We start from the raw sequence: 19011 nt of genomic DNA on the forward strand, positions 1-19011 counted from the left end.
TATGGATATTGTGTGTAGGCCAGTCACTTTGATATTATGGGGTATTGTGTGTAGGCCAGTCACTTTGACATTATGGGGTGTTGTGTGTAGGCTAGTCACTTTGACATTATGGGGTATTGTGTGTAGGCCAGTCACTTTGACATTATGGGGTATTGTGTGTAGGCTAGTCACTTTGACATTATGGGGTGTTGTGTGTAGGCCAGTCACTTTGACATTATGGGGTATTGTGTGTAGGCCAGTCACTTTGACATTATGGGGTATTGTGTGTAGGCCAGTCACTTTGACATTATGGGGTGTTGTGTGTAGGCCAGTCACTTTGACATTATGGGGTATTGTGTGTAGGCCAGTCACTTTGACATTATGGGGTATTGTGTGTAGGCCATTCACTTTGACATTATGGGGTATTGTGTGTAGGCTAGTCACTTTGACATTATGGGGTGTTGTGTGTAGGCCAGTCACTTTGACATTATGGGGTGTTGTGTGTAGGCCAGTCACTTTGACATTATGGGGTGTTGTGTGTAGGCCAGTCACTTTGACATTATGGGGTGTTGTGTGTAGGCCAGTCACTTTGACATTATGGGGTGTTGTGTGTAGGCCAGTCACTTTGACATATTGGTGTGTTGTGTGTAGGCTAGTCACTTTGACATTATGGGGTGTTGTGTGTAGGCCAGTCACTTTGACATTATGGGGTGTTGTGTGTAGGCCAGTCACTTTGACATTATGGGGTGTTGTGTGTAGGCCAGTCACTTTGACATTATGGGGTGTTGTGTGTAGGCCAGTCACTTTGACATTATGGGGTGTTGTGTGTAGGCCAGTCACTTTGACATTATGGGGTGTTGTGTGTAGGCTAGTCACTTTGACATTATGGGGTGTTGTGTGTAGGCTAGTCACTTTGACATTATGGGGTGTTGTGTGTAGGCCAGTCACTTTGACATTATGGGGTGTTGTGTGTAGGCCAGTCACTTTGACATTATGGGGTGTTGTGTGTAGGCCAGTCACTTTGACATTATGGGGTGTTGTGTGTAGGCTAGTCACTTTGACATTATGGGGTGTTGTGTGTAGGCTAGTCACTTTGACATTATGGGGTGTTGTGTGTAGGCCTGTGGCGCTAAATCTAAATGTAATACATTTTTAAATTCAGGATGTAACACAACAACATTTGGAAAATGTCAAGGGTTGTGAATACTTTCTGAAGGCACTGTGTTTAAAACGGCACACACACACACACAGGCACACGTTCATACACACACATATAGGCACATGGGCATGCAGACCCACACAGACACACTCATGTTAAACACTACATGTGCACACAGATACAGAGACACACGATGCGCCTCCTCCGTAAACAGATGATGGTTAAACACACACACTTCTATACTGAACAAAAATAGAAACGCAACATAGAAAAGAGATTTGAAAAAAATTAAGTAGACCTTATTCTATGGATTTCACATGACTGGGAATACAGATATGCATCTGTTGGTAACAGATACCTTTGGATCAGAAACGTGGATCAGAAAACGTGGATCAGAAAACCAGTCAGTATCTGGTGTGACCGCCTCATGCAGCGCGACACATCTCCTTTGCATAGAGTTGATTGTGGCCTGTGGAATGTTGTCCCCCTCCTCTTCAAAGGCTGTGTGAAGTTACTGGGTATTGGTGGGAACTGGAACATGCTGTCATACATGTTGATCCAGAGCATCCCAAACATGCTCAATGGGTGACATGTCTGGTGAGTATTCAGGCCATGGAAGGACTGGGACATTTTCAGCTTCCAGGAATTGTGTACTGATCCTTGCGACTTGGGGCTGTGCTTTATCATGCTGAAACATGAGGTGATGGCAGCGGATGAATGGCAGGACAATGGGCCTCAGGATCTCGTCATGGTATCTCTGTGCATTCACATTGCCGTCGATAAAATGCAATTGTGTTCGTTGTCCGTAGCTTATGTCTGCCCATACCATAACCCCACCGCCACCATGGGGCACTCTGTTCACAACGTTGACATCAGCATACCGCTCGCCCACACGACACCATACACTTGGTCTGGGATCAGAGGCCGTTTGAACGTACTGACAAATTTTCTAAAGCGACTGCGTATGGTAGAGAAATGAACATTCAATTCTCTGCCAACAGCTCTGGTGGACATTCCTGCAGTCAGCATGCCGACTCGGTGCTCCCTCAACTTGAGACATCCGTGTCATTGTGCTGCGTGACAAAACTGCACATTTTAGAGTGCCCCGCACAAGGTGCACCTGTGTAGTGATCATGCTGTTTAATCCGCTTCTGGATAAGCCACACCTGTCAGCTGGATGGATTGTCTTGGCAAAAGAGAACTGCTCACTAACAGGCATGTGAACACATTTGTGCGTATGGAAAATATCTGGGCTCTTTCTATTTCAGCTCATGAAAGATGGGACCAACACTTGATATGTTGCATTTCTATTTGTGTTCGGTGTCTATGTTGAGGGACTGTATGTAGTGAGAAGTAGCCACCTGGTACTTACTGCTGGGTCTCAGCTAGTTTTCCTGGATATAATGTGTATCATGTACTGTGTGTTCTACTACTATGCTAAACTGAGCCGTGGCTGGGACATGTTGGGGCTGGGGCAAGGGGCTGGGACAATTGGTAATTTGCTGGGGCTGGTGGAGTTGACACATATATTGTACAGACTGGTGGATAGAGGGGGATCTGAGGAGGTTGGAGGTCCATGATATCCGTAGGAAGAGAGGGAGGGCTCAGACATGAAGAATTGTGTGAAAAACTATCAGCAGTCAGACGTTACAGCGTGTGGTCTGAAGGGGTCACGCCTGCGTGCCTGCGCGTGTACTGTCCTCTCTCCAGTCACATCCCTCCCCCCTGGACACAGTTATAGAGAGGGAGCTTTATTGCCCCGCCCCACCCCTTCTCTCCCCCCCCCCCCCCCCCCCCCCCATGTCAAGCCTCCTGTTACTGAGGCTGCACACCTCGCCCCCCTTCCTTCTGACCCCACTCCTACTCCACCTTGAGAGAGAGAGAGAGAGAGCCTGACTTTTTCTGCCAAAAAAATGTAATAATATTTTTTTTGTTGCAAAGACTTACAGAGGATACTACCCTCTACAACAACCTTCACTCCAAATCAAAATTACAAACCTAAAACCTTCCACCATAATTTGCAAATAAATTCATTAAAAATCCTACAATGTGATTTTCTGGATTTTTTTTTCTCATTTTGTCTGTCATAGTTGAAGTGTACCTATGATGAAAATTACAGGCCTCATCTTTTTAAGTGGGAGAACTTGCACAATTGGTGGCTGACAAAATACTTTTTTGCCCCACTGTATTCCTGTCTCTGGCATTGCTCAATTCTGATATTTCTTAATTTTATATATATATATACAGTATATATATATATATACAGTATATATATATATATATATATATATATATATATATATATATATATATATATATATATATATACGCACGAACACACACACACACACACACACACACACACACACACACACACACACACACACACACAGTACCAGCAGGTAGCCTAGTGGTTAGAGCGTTGGGCCACTAACCGAATGGTTGCTGGATCGAATACCTGAGCTGACAAAGTAAAAACATATACATGATCAATTACAAATCTTATCAGTTTTGAAAGACTACCAGAACCCACTGGATTGTCCAATTGCATTAAAGGAACTACAGGACAAAATACAAACCCTCCAAACCAAAAAGGCCTGTGTTGTTGATGGTATCCTAAATGAAATTATGAAATATACAGACCACAAATTCTAATTGGCTATACATTGAATCTTTAACATCATCCTCAGCCCCAGCCCCATGCCCTAGCCATGTAGGGGGAGGCAAGAGGGGTGGGTGGTGAGTGGACTCCAGCCTTACAGCTCCAGTTACAGTGATTGTGTAACGGATCGCTGTGAACCTCACAGCCTCCTCTCTCTCCTACTACCCCTCTAGCTCTCTGTTCCCTCTCCTCTCTCTCCTACTACCCCTCTAGCTCTCTCTTCCCTCTCCTCTCTCTCCTACTACCCCTCTAGCTCTCTGTTCCCTCTCCTCTCTCCTACTACCCCTCTAGCTCTCTGTTCCCTCCTCTCTCTCCTACTACCCCTCTAGCTCTCTGTTCCCTCTCCTCTCTCTCCTACTATCCCTCTAGCTCTCTGTTCCCTCTCCTCTCTCTCCTACTACCCCTCTAGCTCTCTCTTCCCTCTCCTCTCTCTCCTACTACCCCTCTAGCTCTCTGTTCCCTCTCCTCTCTCTCCTACTACCCCTCTAGCTCTCTGTTCCCTCTCCTCTCTCTCCTACTACCCCTCTAGCTCTCTGTTCCCTCCTCTCTCTCCTACTACCCCTCTAGCTCTCTGTTCCCTCTCCTCTCTCTCCTACTATCCCTCTAGCTCTCTGTTCCCTCTCCTCTCTCTCCTACTACCCCTCTAGCTCTCTGTTCCCTCTCCTCTCTCTCCTACTACCCCTCTAGCTCTCTGTTCCCTCTCCTCTCTCTCCTACTACCCCTCTAGCTCTCTGTTCCCTCCTCTCTCTCCTACTACCCCTCTAGCTCTCTGTTCCCTCTCCTCTCTCTCCTACTATCCCTCTAGCTCTCTGTTCCCTCTCCTCTCTCTCCTACTACCCCTCTAGCTCTCTGTTCTCCTCTCCTCTCTCTCCTACTACCCCTCTAGCTCTCTGTTCTCCTCTCCTCTCTCATACCTATTTTATTTTTCTCATCTCATCCTTTCTCCCCTCCTTTTTCTCCTCTCCACCCCCTCTTCTCCTCTCACCCAGTGCTCTAGGTGTCATATGGAGGATAAGCAAACAGTGGTAGAGCTTTTGAGCCTAGTGGAACATAAGACTAGAGCCTAGAAACCTCCCTCCCTCATCCGCCTGCAGAACCTAAGACTAGAGCCTAGAAACCTCCCTCCCTCATCCGCCTGCAGAACCTAAGACTAGAGCCTAGAATCCTCCCTCCCTCATCCGCCTGCAGAATATATATAAGTATAAGTATAAGCCAGCAGCATACCACCCTGCATACCACTGCTGGCTTGCTTCTGAAGCTAAGCAGGGTTGGTCCTGGTCAGTCCCTGGATGGGAGACCAGATGCTGCTGGAAGTGGTGTTGGAGGGCCAGTAGGAGGCACTCTTTCCTCTGGTCTAAAAAAAAATATCCCAATGCCCCAGGGCAGTGATTGGGGACACTGCCCTGTGTAGGGTGCCGACTTTCGGATGGGACGTTAAACGGGTGTCCTGACTCTCTGAGGTCATTAAAGATCCCATGGCACTTATTGTAAGAGTAGGGGTGTTAACCCCGGTGTCCTGGCTAAATTCCCAATCTGGCCCTCAAACCATCATGGTCACCTAATAATCCCCAGTTTACAATTGGCTCATTCATCCCCCTCCTCTCCCCTGTAACTATTCCCCAGGTCGTTGCTGCAAATGAGAACGTGTTCTCAGTCAACTTACCTGGTAAAATAACGGTAAAATAAAAAAATAAAAATAAAAGACTAGAGCCTAGAAACCTCCCTCCCTCATCCGCCTGCAGAACCTAAGACTAGAGCCTAGAAACCTCCCTCCCTCATCCGCCTGCAGAACCTAAGACTAGAGCCTAGAAACCTCCCTCCCTCATCCGCCTGCAGAACCTAAGACTAGAGCCTAGAATCCTCCCTCCCTCATCCGCCTGCAGAACCTAAGACTAGAGCCTAGAAACCTCCCTCCCTCCTCCGCCTGCAGAACCTAAGACTAGAGCCTAGAATCCTCCCTCCCTCATCCGCCTGCAGAACCTAAGACTAGAGCCTAGAAACCTCCCTCCCTCCTCCGCCTGCAGAACCTAAGACTAGAGCCTAGAAACCTCCCTCCCTCATCCGCCTGCAGAACCTAAGACCAGAGCCTAGAAACCTCCCTCCCTCATCCGCCTGCAGAACCTAAGACTAGAGCCTAGAAACCTCCCTCCCTCCTCCGCCTGCAGAACCTAAGACTAGAGCCTAGAAACCTCCCTCCCTCCTCCGCCTGCAGAACCTAAGACTAGAGCCTAGAAACCTCCCTCCCTCCTCCGCCTGCAGAACCTAAGACTAGAGCCTAGAAACCTCCCTCCCTCATCCGCCTGCAGAACCTAAGACCAGAGCCTAGAAACCTCCCTCCCTCATCCGCCTGCATGGTAAACAGGACGTTTTCTCTCTTACGTGGAAGTGTGTTGATCTGCTACTCTCCACCAGAGGAAGACTGTGTGTGTGTGTGTGTGTGTGTGTGTCCAGAGTGCCCACTAGAATTATGCTCCTTATTCATTATGACTGTTAAGCAGAAGACACAGAGGTCAGAGTGGCAGACTTCATAGCAGCCACTGAGAGGCAGCACTGAAACTGGAGGAGAGGGGGCAAGGCCAGGTCACTGTGTGTGCACGTGTTTGCTGTATATGCGGTGTAATTTGTGTGTGTGCGCGTGCGTGCGTGCGAGACAGAGCGTTTTATTATGTGTCTGTCTGTGTTCTCTTCCCCTCAGTCGCCTCTTGGCTGTGGTCTTCTATTTGTGTCAGCTGTGTCATCTGTGAGTCGCGATGGTAAACCATAAACTGTCTTACTTCATACTGAACCAACATGAAGTCGCGGTACAGTTACAGTAGACAGAACGTACTGTCACTTCCTTCAGTCTGGATCTATCCCATTTTCCTCACCTCATAGTCAATGGCAATTTTTTATATTTAGTTTTTTTTATTTCACCTTTATTTAACCAGGTAGGCCAGTTGAAAACAAGTTCTCATTTACAAGTGCGACCTGGCCAAGATAAAGCAAAGCAGTGCGACACAAACAACAACACAGAGTTACACATGGGATAAACAGACGTACAGTCAATAACACAATAGAAAAATATATGTACAGTGTGTGCAAATGTAGCAAGATTAGGGAGGTAAGGCAATAAAAAGGCCATAGTGGCGAAATAATTACAATTTAGCAAATAAACACTGGAGTGATAGATGTGCAGATGATGATGTGCGAGTAGAGATACTGGGGTGCAAATGAGCAAGAAGATAAATAACAATATGGGGCGGAGGTAGTTGAGTGGGCTATTTACAGATGGACTGTGTGCAGGTGCAGAGATCGGTAAGCTGCTCTGACAGCTGATGCTTAAAGTTAGAGAGGGAGATATAAGACTCCAGCTTCAGTGATTTTTGCAATTCGTTCCAGTCATTGGCAGCAGAGAACTGGAAGGAAAGGCAGCCAAAGGAAGTGTTGGCTTTGGGGATGACTAGTGAGATATACCTGCTGGAGCGCTTGCTACGGGTGGGTGTTGCTATGGTGACCAGTGAGCTGAGATAAGGCAGGGCTTTACCTAGCAAAGACTTATAGATGACCTGGAGTCAGTGGGTTTGGTGACAAATATGTAGCGAGAGCATACAAGTCGCAGTGAGAGCATACAGGTCGCAGTGGTGGGTAGTATACGGGGCTTTGGTGACAAAACAGATGGCACTGTGATGGGCCTTGTGTCACTGTGTGCTGTTAAAGCCACAATGGTCCCAGAGACTCCTGTGTCTAATTTTGTGTCTGTGGGATACAGGCGTGTGTGTTCCAGACGACAGGCCACACTGTGCCCACGTGCGGTACCCACAGGGAGGGACACAGCCAGGCAGCCACGAGGTGTGGCGACAGGGGAGGAGAGGAGGGAAGAGCACTGACCCAAATAGTCACTCTGTTCCCCCCTCTCGCTCTCTGTCACACACGGTCTTCCCCTCTCTGACACTCGTCACGCTCTCTCTTTTTCTTCATCTTTTTGTCTGCCCCTCATTCCCTGCCTCTATCCCTCTCACTCCCGATTCTGTTTCTGTTCCCCTTCCCTCTATCCCACCCTCTTTCTCTCCCCATGCTCTCTTCACCCTTCTGCCTTCTACTTTCTCTTCCCCCTCCCTCCTCCCTCTCTCTCCCCTCCCTCCCCCCTTCTCTCCCTCCCTCCCCCTCTCTCTCTGTAACTTCCTGTAGTGGGAAAAACAGGGCTGGGGTCCCACCCACCCCACCCTGGGGTCCCACCCACCCCACCCTCTCCTCCCTCCCCTCTCTCTCTGTAACTTCCTGTGGTGGGAAAAACAGGGCTGGGGTCCCACCCACCCCACCCTCTCCTCCCTCCCCCTCTCTCTCTGTAACTTCCTGTGGTGGGAAAAACAGGGCTGGGGTCACACCCACCACACCCTCTCCTCCCTCCCCCTCTCTCTCTGTAACTTCCTGTAGTGGGACAAGCAGGGCTGGGGGGGGTCCCACCCACCCCCACCCACCCCACCCTCTTTATTCCTGGAACTCCCCACAGTGTGAGGTCCCAGGTGAGGGGAGACACAAGCATACCCCACATACCCTTAGCCCCCATGTCTCTCTCTTTCTCTCTGACACATGCATACAAACAGTCCCCCAAGCCCCTTGCCCCCTCAGCTGGCATCTCAGCTCTCTCTTCTCAAAGCGCTGGGTGAACACAGGAAGTAGCCTAGTACAGATAGAGAGAAAGGGGGAGAATCTCAATTGCATACTCATTGCGTCCTCTTCCTCGCCTCTTTCTCAAAACCCATTGGAGGAGAAGGTCAGAAGGGAGGGACCGCTGGCTTTCTCATCCAATGAGTTTTGAGAAGGAGCGAGGAGTATGCCATTGAGATTCTCCCAGTGGAAGAGAAGGGAGGGAGAGAGGAAGCTAGCCCAGTTAGCCATCCTGAGCCTGTAGCCTTCCCGACTGACTCTTTGTGGATCTACTGCTCTCTGTCTGTCGTGGTTAGCTAGCTAGTCAGAGGTGTCGCATCACATTGAGCTCACTGCTTACTTTTGTGGCTATAGAGGGGTCTCTGTTCTTCTACAATGGGCATTGGGAGAGGACAGCATGTGTGAAGGGGGAGGGGTGTGTGTGGTGGGGGGATGGGGTGTGTGTGTGCGTGTGAGTGGAGCCACACCTAGGCTGATTGGGGGACCACACCTCTGTGAGGAATCTGCTGCAGCTGGGTCACATGTCTGCCCCTCCTCCCTCCTTCCCCACCCCCACACCTAAACAGTTCCATATTGCAGCCAATTCTTTCTTTCTCTTTCAATTCAATGGGCTTTATTGGCATGGGAAACATGTTGACATTAGGTTGTATTTACAATGGTGTTTGTTCTTCACTGGTTGCCCTTTTCTTGTGGCAACAGGTCACACATCTTGCTGCTGTGATGGTGCACTGTGGTATTTCACCGAATAGATATGGGAGTTTATCAAGATTGGATTTGTTTTCAAATTCAGGTCTGTGTAATCTGAGGGAAATATGCTACAGAGCCGTCAAAGTATTCACACCCCTGGACTTTATCCCCATTTGTTGTGACTAAATGGGATTAAACGGTGTCATTTCTTGCTAGTGATCGGCACAAAATACTCTTGATGTCAAAGTGGGGGGAAAAACACTCATATACAGTATCATGATTAGATAAGTATTCAACCCACTGAGTCAATACACGTTAGAATCACATTTGGCAGCGTTTACAGCTGTGAGTCTTTCTGGGTAAGTCTCTAAGAGTGTTCCACACCTGGATTGGGCGACATTTGCCCATTTTTTATTATTTTCAAAATTCTTCAAGCACTGTCAAATTGTTTGTTGATCATTGCTAGCTTCTTCTAAGCTAACATATGGGATTGTATTAAGATGGTCACATATTTAACCCCTTATTTTTGTTAGAATCATCTACCTCCATACTTCCATTCATTTGTATGGGTTAGCTTCCGATGAGTCCCATGACACTTGTGGGGGTCGTAGAGCAAAACGGAGAACACCATCTGTTTTGTGAGAGTCTCCCCTTTACACAGTGGGGTCATGTTGGTTTGTAGCCCAAACGGTTTGGACGCCACAGAAGTTTGTACATCAGCGATACCAAATTCAGACCAGTCCCGCGGGGCTTGTGGGGGGCGTAGAGCAAAACGGAGACCACCATCGTGTTTGTGAGAGTCTCCCCTTTACACGGCGGGGTCATATATTTTTCCGGACGTCTCGTGGTCTGACGAACACCGCTACGGCTCGGCCACCTTCCACCGCAGATGCGGAAGGCCGACATAGGCGGATGCAGCCGATACAAAAAAAAAATGTATCTCTAATTTAAACTGACATTTTGATGGGGATTGTTTTATTATGTTACTCAGATAAACGCACGGGTGTGTCAATAGACTCTTAAGACTCTTGACTGTAGGCTATGCGATTTTAAAGCCACAGCCTTTTTTTCGTTTAAGAAGTGTGGACTGTGTGGCCAAATCATGCTTTCTGATGTAGTACCCTATTTTGAATCAGTTTATTTACATATGTAAATGAGCTATTTAGGCTATATAATTTTAGCAGTTTAATTCAATGTACTTTAGGGAAAGCTTCCCCTAGCCGGGCGGAAGTGCCACCTATGTATTATAACATCTCATGGGGATTCGGTAAGAATGATGCACGCCATTGCATGTTCTGTTAATTCATCTTAGCAGAAACTAAAAGTGATTTCTGGCATTCTGAGTACCGTGTGTGGACGCCCTAATCAGGTTACACACCCAATGCATATGAATCCAGTACATTTCTTAAATGCCCGGTTAAACGAAAATGGTGCCGGACACACATTTCCGTCCCCACAGTTTCCTAAGGAAACCCTGATGTGTGTGCATGTTATGTGTGTGTGTTAGGAGTGTCAGTGAGTGTGTAGAGTCCTGTAGGTGTGCATAGAGACAAGGCAAAACATTTTTTAAATTACATGCGTCTACTCAGTCCACGTAGCCATTCTGTTAGCTATTTAAATAGTCTCATGACTTGGGGATAGAGGCTGTTCAGGAGCCTATTGGTGTCAGACTTCATGCACTGGTACCGCTTGCCGTGCGGAAGCAAAGAGAACAGTCTCCTTTCACACCGCCTGGTATAGAGGTCCTGGATGGCAGGGAGCTCGGCCCCAGTGACGTATTGGGGTGTCCGCACCACCCTCTGTAGCGCCATGCGATCGAGGGCGGTGCTGTTGACATACCAAGCATAGAGTGAGTCCAGGTAATTATTTTGTGACCTTTTTTTTTTTTTTTTACTCTTGAACTTATTTAGGCTTGCCATAAAAGGTGTTGACGTTTCAGCCTTTCATTTTTGCTTCATTTGTACACATTTCTAAAAACATAATTCCACTTTGACATTATGGGGTATTGTGTGTAGGCCAGTGACAAAAATCTCAATTTAATCCATTTTAGGTTGTAACTCAACAAAATGTGGAAAATGTCAAGGGGTGTGAATACTTTCTGAAGGCCCTGTATGTGTCTCTAATATGGTCATACATTTGGCAGGAGGTTAGGAAGTGCACCTCAGTCTTCTATCGAGAACCAGGTCTGCCTACGGCAGCCTCTCTCAATAGCAAGGCTATGCTCACTGAGTCTGTACATAGTCAAAGCGTTCCTTCATTTTGGTGAAGGACAGAGGGGGGCGTGACTTAAAAAATGGCAGCGTAATAACAAAAATAGAAAATCATGAGCAGTCAAATGAATGCTTTAGTGAATCTAGTGTTAACAGAGAGTACACAGTGGCAGAATACCACTGTGACTGACCATTTGCTAAATAAGTCTATATTACATACTGCTGTTAGAATTGTAATATCATAAACAGAACTGGAGTTACAACCAGTTTTAAGAGGGCATGTCATTTTTTAAAAAGGTTTTCCCCCATTGCCCCTCCTCCTCCCGACAGTGGAAGGTGCCCGAGCCCAGTTGATAATCACCCTGATAATTGCCTCAACTGAACATAAACTATACCCAAACTAATTTCACACACATAACAGATGAAATAAATGGAGTCGAGTATGATTGGGGAGAATGGGTGAGTTGATGAGCGAGGGGAAGCGAACGATGCATAATTATGTAATCACCAGTTGTGAATGAAGAACAGGGCTGCCCATAAAATTTTATTGATACTGTATGTTCTAATTGTAATCTCAAAACGGTATGTACCCTATATCAATCCACGCGCCACTGTAGACTCAGTCGACTCCTACGCAGTGAGAGTGTCAAAAAATTTACAACGGCAAAAAGGCCGAGACGAACGGATGCTACAACATCTGACTGAAAACAACTCAGGTGGTGGGGAAGAAATGAATCATGACATCTCTGATGATTATCCTTCTGATTCTGGGCCTCCGTCTGAGCCTATACATGCGAGGTCTAAGCGTTAAACAGCCAGAGCGGTGCTCGCTGAGCAGTTGCCCGCGCCACCACCAAAGGAAATGTTGAGCATTAGAAAGGGATGGCACCGTTTGGATAGAATAAGCCGGTGACAATGCTACGGGCCGATTTATCAGCACTAAATGTCATCACTGAGCAAGCAGGCACTATACATCTCCGGCTAAAATCAATATCGGCAACACACTCGTTGTTTACGTGGCATGGACGCACAGCCCACTTTACTGTGGCTGAGGTGCAGAGGGAGCAAGGAGACACTGCCTGTTGATGACCTGGAAGCTGCCTGTTGATGACCTGGAAGCGTTCATTTCATTCCTGTATGTGCGTGGAGCATTCGGCGGAACGCGCGTGTGTACGGAGAGCTTCTGCTCAGACGTGTGTGGGATACCATTCTTTGGAAAAACCATGTCACGGAATCGTTCCAGAGAGATCATGCGTTACCTCCATTTTGATGACAGAGAAACGAGAACGTGACGCCTGGAAACATACACATTTGCCATGGAATCCGACGTTTGGAACAAGTGCAGACAATATTTGACTGCTGTCATATATCGACACTTTTATATTCATTACAATGCCATTATTGGTTTTGTGCAGATTTTCACTATTTCTCGAGCACACTACTGACGTTTTCTAATTGCTCACCGTGCGTCTGTGGAATGGGGTATTTTATTTAGTAGTTATAAATAGAAGCTTTTTCCGTGTTTTAACACACATGCTTTCTGTTTCATAGTTGTAACAAAGGCATCCCACAAAAAGAATGTATTGAACACTTGAATTTTGGTGTTTTTTGTGTTTGACATATATCCGACAGTAACATAAACTAATGAACATGCTATTGTATATTTTGTATATTTGAAATCAATTGTATATATTGTATATTTGAAATCAAATTAAAATCGTATTCTAATGTTAATCGTATTCTAACCTTCATAAACAACCAAATTATAATTTTTTTGCGATAGCATATATGATATATATATATATATATATTAATAACACTGTTAAAATGTTGCTGTCTAAATGACTGCTTGTTAGATTGAAGGGGGGTTCCTTGTGGCCCAGCAGTTCTTGTGTTAAGGGACAAATAGCATTCCAGTTTGCTTAGTTTTTTTGGTTAGTTTTTTCAAATGGGTCAAGTAATTATCTTTTTGTTTTCTCATGATTTGGTTAGGTGTAATTGTGTTACTGTCCTGGGGCTCTGTGGGGTGTGTTTGTTAACAGAGCCCCAGGACCAGCTGGCTGAGGGGACTCTTCTCTAGGTTCATCTCTCTGTAGGTGATGGCTTTGTTATGGAAGGTTTGGGAATCGCTTGCTTTTAGGTGGTTGTAGAATTTAATGTCTCTTTCCTGGATTTTGATCATTAGCGGGTATGGTCCTTAATTCTGCTCTGCATGCATTATTTGGTGTTTTACGTTGTACACAGACAATGCTTTTGCAGAGTTCTGCATGCAGAGTCTCAATTCGGTGTTTGTGCCCAATACTTAAATCAGTTATAGAACCCACTGCTCTAGATGTCAGGTCTCGGGTCCACTCACCAACCAAGAATTCACTAAATGGGACAAACACCCAAATGAGACTATGCATTTAAAAAAATATATATTTCACCTTTATTTAACCAGGTAGGCCAGTTGAGAACAAGTTCTCATTTACAACTGCGACCTGGCCAAGATAAAGCAAAGCAGTGCGACAAAAACAGCAACACAGAGTTACACATAAACAAACGTACAGTCAATAACACAATAGAAAAATCTGTGTACAGTGTGTGCAAATGTAGTAAGATTCGGGAGGCAAGGCAATAAATAGGCCGTAGTGGCGAAGTAATTACAATTTAGCATTAACACTGGAGTGATAGATGTGCAGATGATGATGTGCAAGTAGAGATACTGGGGTGCAAACGAGCAAGAAGATAAATAACAATATGGGGATGAGGTAGTTGGGTGGGCTATTTACAGATTGGCTGTATACAGGTACAGTGATCGGTAAGCTGCTCTGACAAGTGATGCTTAAAGTTAGTGAAGGAGATAAAAGTCTCCAGCTTCAGTGATTTTTGCAGTTCGTTCCAGTCATTGGCAGCAGAGAACTGGAAGGAAAGGCGGCCAAAGCAGGTGTTGGCTTTGGGGACGACCAGTGAAATATACCTGCTGGAGCGCGTGCTACGGTTGGGTGTTGCTATGGTGACCAGTGAGCTGAGATAAGGCGGAGCTTTACCTAGCAAAGACTTACAGATGACCTGGAGCCAGTGGGTTTGGCGACGAGTATGAAGCGAGGGCCAGCCGACGAGAGCATACAGGTCTCAGTGGTGGGTGGTATATGAGGCTTTGGTGACAAAACGGATGGCACTGTGATCGACTGCATCCAATTTTCTGAGTAGAGTGTTGGAGGCTATTTTCTAAATGACATCGCATGCAGAATTCTTCAAAAACAACCTTCATGTACAAAGCATAACCCCAAGCAGTACATGCGGAACAGAATTAGGACTATGCCCGCTAATGATCAAAATCCAGAAAAGAGCTGTTTTTAAGTGCTACAACCACCTGAAAGGAAGCGATGCCCACACATTTCACCACAAAGCCCTCACCTACAGAGAGATGAACCTAGAGAAGAGTCCCCTCAGCAAGCTGTTTCTGGTGCTCTGTTCACAAACAGACCCCGCAGAGCCCCGGGACAGCAACACAACCAAATCACGAGAAAGCAAAGAGAGAACTATTTGACACACTGGAAAGAATCAACCAAAAAAACGGAGCGAATTGGAATGTTATCTGTCCCTAAACAGAGAGTACACAGTTTCAGAATAGCTGACCACTGTGACGGACCCGAAATGAAGGAAATCCTTGACTATGTACAGATTCCGTGACCATGGTCTTGCTGTTTGAGAGAGATCGCCAGAGAGAGAAGACGGGCTATGTGCCCTCTGCCCGCAAAATGAGGTGGAATCTGAGCTGCAATTCCCGACCTCCTGCCAAATGTATGACCATATTAGAGAGACATATTTCCCACAGATCATACCCACAAAGAATTAGAAAACAAATCAGACATTGATAAACTCCCATATCTGTCAGGCGAAATACAGCAATGTGCCGTCACAGCAGCAGGATTTGTGACCCGCTGCTATGGAAACAGGGCAACCGGTGGAGCACGAACATTGTAAATACAACCCATATTTATCTGTTTACTGATCTTCCTCTACTATTTCCTATTACAACTATTTGCACATTGTTAAAAACACTGCACAGTTGATAATAGTTTTCTGGTTTCTCCTCACTTTTCTTTATTGTTTATTTCACTTGCTTTGGCAGTGTAATCCAACGTTTCCCGTGCCAGTAAAGCCCCTTTGAATTGAATTGAAAGAGTGTGTGCGTCTAGATTGTGTGCGTGTCTTTCTCTCTCTCTCCACTCCCCTCTGCTTCCAGAGAAGGGTGTGACTGCCTACCAGCGAGAGAGGAGGGGACACAATACTTCAGTTGAGCAGCTTCTCTGTTTCTCTTTCGCTCTCATTCCCTCACTGGCAGGGCTAGGATTAGGCATTCTCTCTCTCTCTCGCTCTCTCTACGTCTATGTCTCTTCTCTTTTCCTCTCGCATAGGCCTACCCTTTATTGTATCTCTATGATTTTGTCTTTCTGCGTAGCACAGTTTCAGAGTAGTGGGCCTACCGTTTGAGAAGAGGGTAATGCTGGTTGCATTTCTGTGTCATTTCCTATTTTCTTACCTGTCTCTACTCCTCCTACCCCTCCCCCCGTTCTCACCTCTCCTCTCTTATGGCTCTGTTATCTTTCTCTTTGCCTCTCTCGACCTCTATCTCACCTCTCCACTCCACTTCTCCCTCTCTCTCACCCAACTCCTCCTCCTCCTCTCATCTCTCTGCGTTATATGTCAGGGTATGTAACAGTTGGCTAGCGTGTCCTTTCTCCCTGTGTAGCTGCAGTCTTACCCGTCCCCCTGTACAGATTACTGTGCCCCTCTCTCTCTCTCTCTCGCCGTTCTCTATATATGTCTAACATGTTATCTCTTCCAGTGTAACTGTTTCTCTTCTCCGTATGTGCTGCTGCTGGCTAACACTCCTCTCTCTCCCTCTCCTCTGCAGTGCCAGTCGAGTCCTAAGAAGGCCAGCAGTGGTGCCAGCTCCCAGTCCCAACCACATCCCAAGGAGCCCCGAACCAAGAAGGAGCCCCAACCCAAGGTTCCCAAGAAGGAACCCAAGACAGAGCCCCAGACCCAGGTGGAAGAAGAAGAAGACATGCCCTCGGTACACATCAAACCAGAACCAGAAGAGGTGGAGTGCACGGTGAGAGAAGGATAGGAATGGGTGAATGAGTTTGGGTGGAGGGACAGTGAGAGGGGATTAGAGGGGCTGGGTGGTGGAGACTAGAGAGACACAGAGAAACAGGTCTGAATGGATGAATGGTTGTAGGTGGGTAGGTGTAGAGAGAGGCTGAAAAAAAATGGAGACCGGGTCTGTCTCTGGACTGTTAGAGAGGGTGGAGGAAAAGGTGGGGTGGTGATGACTGGCTGGAGAGGAAAGAGTGAGAGAGAGAGAGAGAAGGGTGGAGAGGGTGTGGACCGTTAGATAAGAAGAGTGAGGGCGGGGGAGGTTGGTGAAGTGAGGGAGCGAGATGGAGGAGGGGACCTGCAGAGTGGGTGGGGTTCGTTGGGTTAGGACTGTGCAAACTAAGTTACAGAAAATTCGGGAATAAAATGTTTGGTGTAGGACAGATTATTTGGAATAGGGAATCGTGGCAGCTTTAAATCAAATCAAATCAAAGTTTATTTGTCGCGTGCACTGAATACAACAGGTGTAGACCTTACATTGAAATGCTTACTTATAGGCCCTAACCAACAGTTCAATTTTAAAGTAAAAAATAGGTATTAGGTGAACAATAGGTAGGTAAAGAAATAAAAACAACAGTAAAAAGACAGTGAAAAGTAACAGTAGCGAGGCTACATACAGACACTGGTTAGTCGGGCTGATTTGAGGTGGTATGTACATGAATGTATAGTTAAAGTGACTATGCATATATGGTAAACAGAGAGTAGCAACAGTGTACTTTAGAGGCCTAAGTTACGTTTCTATGTGCAATGCCGTGAATGAAGAGAGAGAGGGGGAGTTGGGTAAGCAATACAAAGTTACAGAGCATCTCGAGAGAAATGTGTTGCGTAGAATAGATTCTCTCTCGTGTGAAATAGGTAATCATGTTGGCTCTATAGGCCTGTGTTACATTTCTACGTGGTACGTTGGGAATGGAGAAAGGCAGGGAGAGTTAGAGGGGGTAAAGGGAGGGAGGGGGATGGGTGGATGGGCTGATGGGGCGGGGGCTGGGTGGGCCACCATTACATAAGTGCTCTTTAGAGAGGGGTGTGGTTGGGTTGTCGTGTGTTTGTGCCCGCACCCTTGTTTGTGTTTGCCCACGCATACATGTTTGCCCGTGCCTGTGAGTGTGTGCACGTCTGTGTGTGTGTGTTGACCACCAATCGTGAGCCGCCCAGTAAAGATTACTACAAGCTTCACGTCGTTGATCTATGGGTGGGTGGAGGGGCATTTCTGGAGCAGCGGACACTTTTTGGTAACATGATACCCTCGCCGGTCCCACTCCCATTCACAAGGGGGCGATAGCAAAGTTTTTTATGTTTTGTGTTGTATTGGTTTTGCCCCAAACATGACACTTTGTATTCAGGACAGAAAGTTAATTGCTTTGCCACAGTTTTTGCAGTATTACTTTATTGCCTTGTTGCAAACAGGATGCATGTTTTGGAATATTTTTATTCTGTACAAGCTTCCTTCTTTTCACTCCTTTTCTGTACAGGTTTCCTTCCTCTCCGGCAACTGAGTTAGAAAGTAGTGACTGGGTGTATTGATACACCATCCAAGTGTAATTAATAACTTCACCATGCTCAAAGGGATATTCAATGTGTTTTTTTTGTTTTTTTTACCCATTTACCAATAGCCATTGGAAAACCTCCCTGGTCTTTGTGGTTGAATCTGTGTTTGAAATTCACTGCCTGACTGAGGGACCTTACAGATAATTGTATGTGTGGGGGTACAGAGATGAGGTAGTCATTCAAAAATCATGTCAAACACTATTATTGCATACAGAGTGAGTCCATGCAACTTATTATATGACTTGGGCTTGTCATGACAAAGGGGTAGAATACTTGTTGACTCACAACATTTCAGCTTTTCATTTAAAATTCATTTGTCAAAGGACATTTTTGGATGATTTTTGTTAGACACGTTCTGATTCAATTCAAAATGTTTTTTTTCCCATTTCGTGCCTACTGAACACAACCCTGGACCCTGCCAGACTGTCTCACTAGTAACAGCCAGAGCCAGAGGTAATACTAGACTGAACAAGTAAGTAAGTGGGAGATGGATAGAGACTAAGAGGAGAGAGAGGGGGAAAGGAAGTAAGGGATGGACAGAGTGAGAGGGAGAGAGAGAACTAGAGGATTTGTGTCCCCCCCCAGCATTAGATTCACTCTCAAGGGAGCCTGGTGTAAGTCTCTGATTTGTCTCGCTCTTTCATCTCACACACACTCACTCGCTCAATGTTGGGTCAGTCGCGGTGGTCAGGTATTCTGCCACTGTGTACTCTCTATTTAGGGACAAATAGCATTCCAGTTTGTTCTGTTTGGTTAATTATTTTCAATGCGTCAAGTAATTTGATGATTTGGGTGTGTCTAATTGTGTTGCTGTCCTGGGGCTCAACGGGGTCTCTTTGTGTTTGTTAACAGAGCCCCAGGACCAGCTTGCAGAGGGGACTCTTCTCTAGGTTAATCTCTCCGTAGGTGATGGCTTTGATATGGGAAGTTTGGGAATCATTTCCTTTTAGGTGGTTGTAGAATTTAACGGC

At 46.2% G+C, this 19011-nt stretch overlaps 1 protein-coding gene across 3 annotated transcripts in view; it reads left to right on the plus strand.

Moving 5' to 3' along the window:
- The window catches only part of LOC120057408 (Krueppel-like factor 8), a 105563-nt gene that overhangs the window by 40246 nt on the left and 46306 nt on the right, over positions 1-19011 (plus strand). For 2 of the 3 annotated variants that reach the window (XM_039006027.1, XM_039006028.1), the window contains exon 2: positions 16248-16448. In XM_039006027.1, coding sequence (XP_038861955.1) covers positions 16248-16448 — 201 coding nt within the window. Of the gene's footprint in view, positions 1-15681; positions 15831-16247; positions 16449-19011 lie in introns of those variants that run through there. The other variant, XM_039006029.1, reaches the window with a different exon arrangement.

Source organism: Salvelinus namaycush, chromosome 12 (assembly GCF_016432855.1).
Source record: "Salvelinus namaycush isolate Seneca chromosome 12, SaNama_1.0, whole genome shotgun sequence".
Classification (NCBI taxonomy): Eukaryota; Metazoa; Chordata; class Actinopteri; order Salmoniformes; family Salmonidae; genus Salvelinus; species Salvelinus namaycush.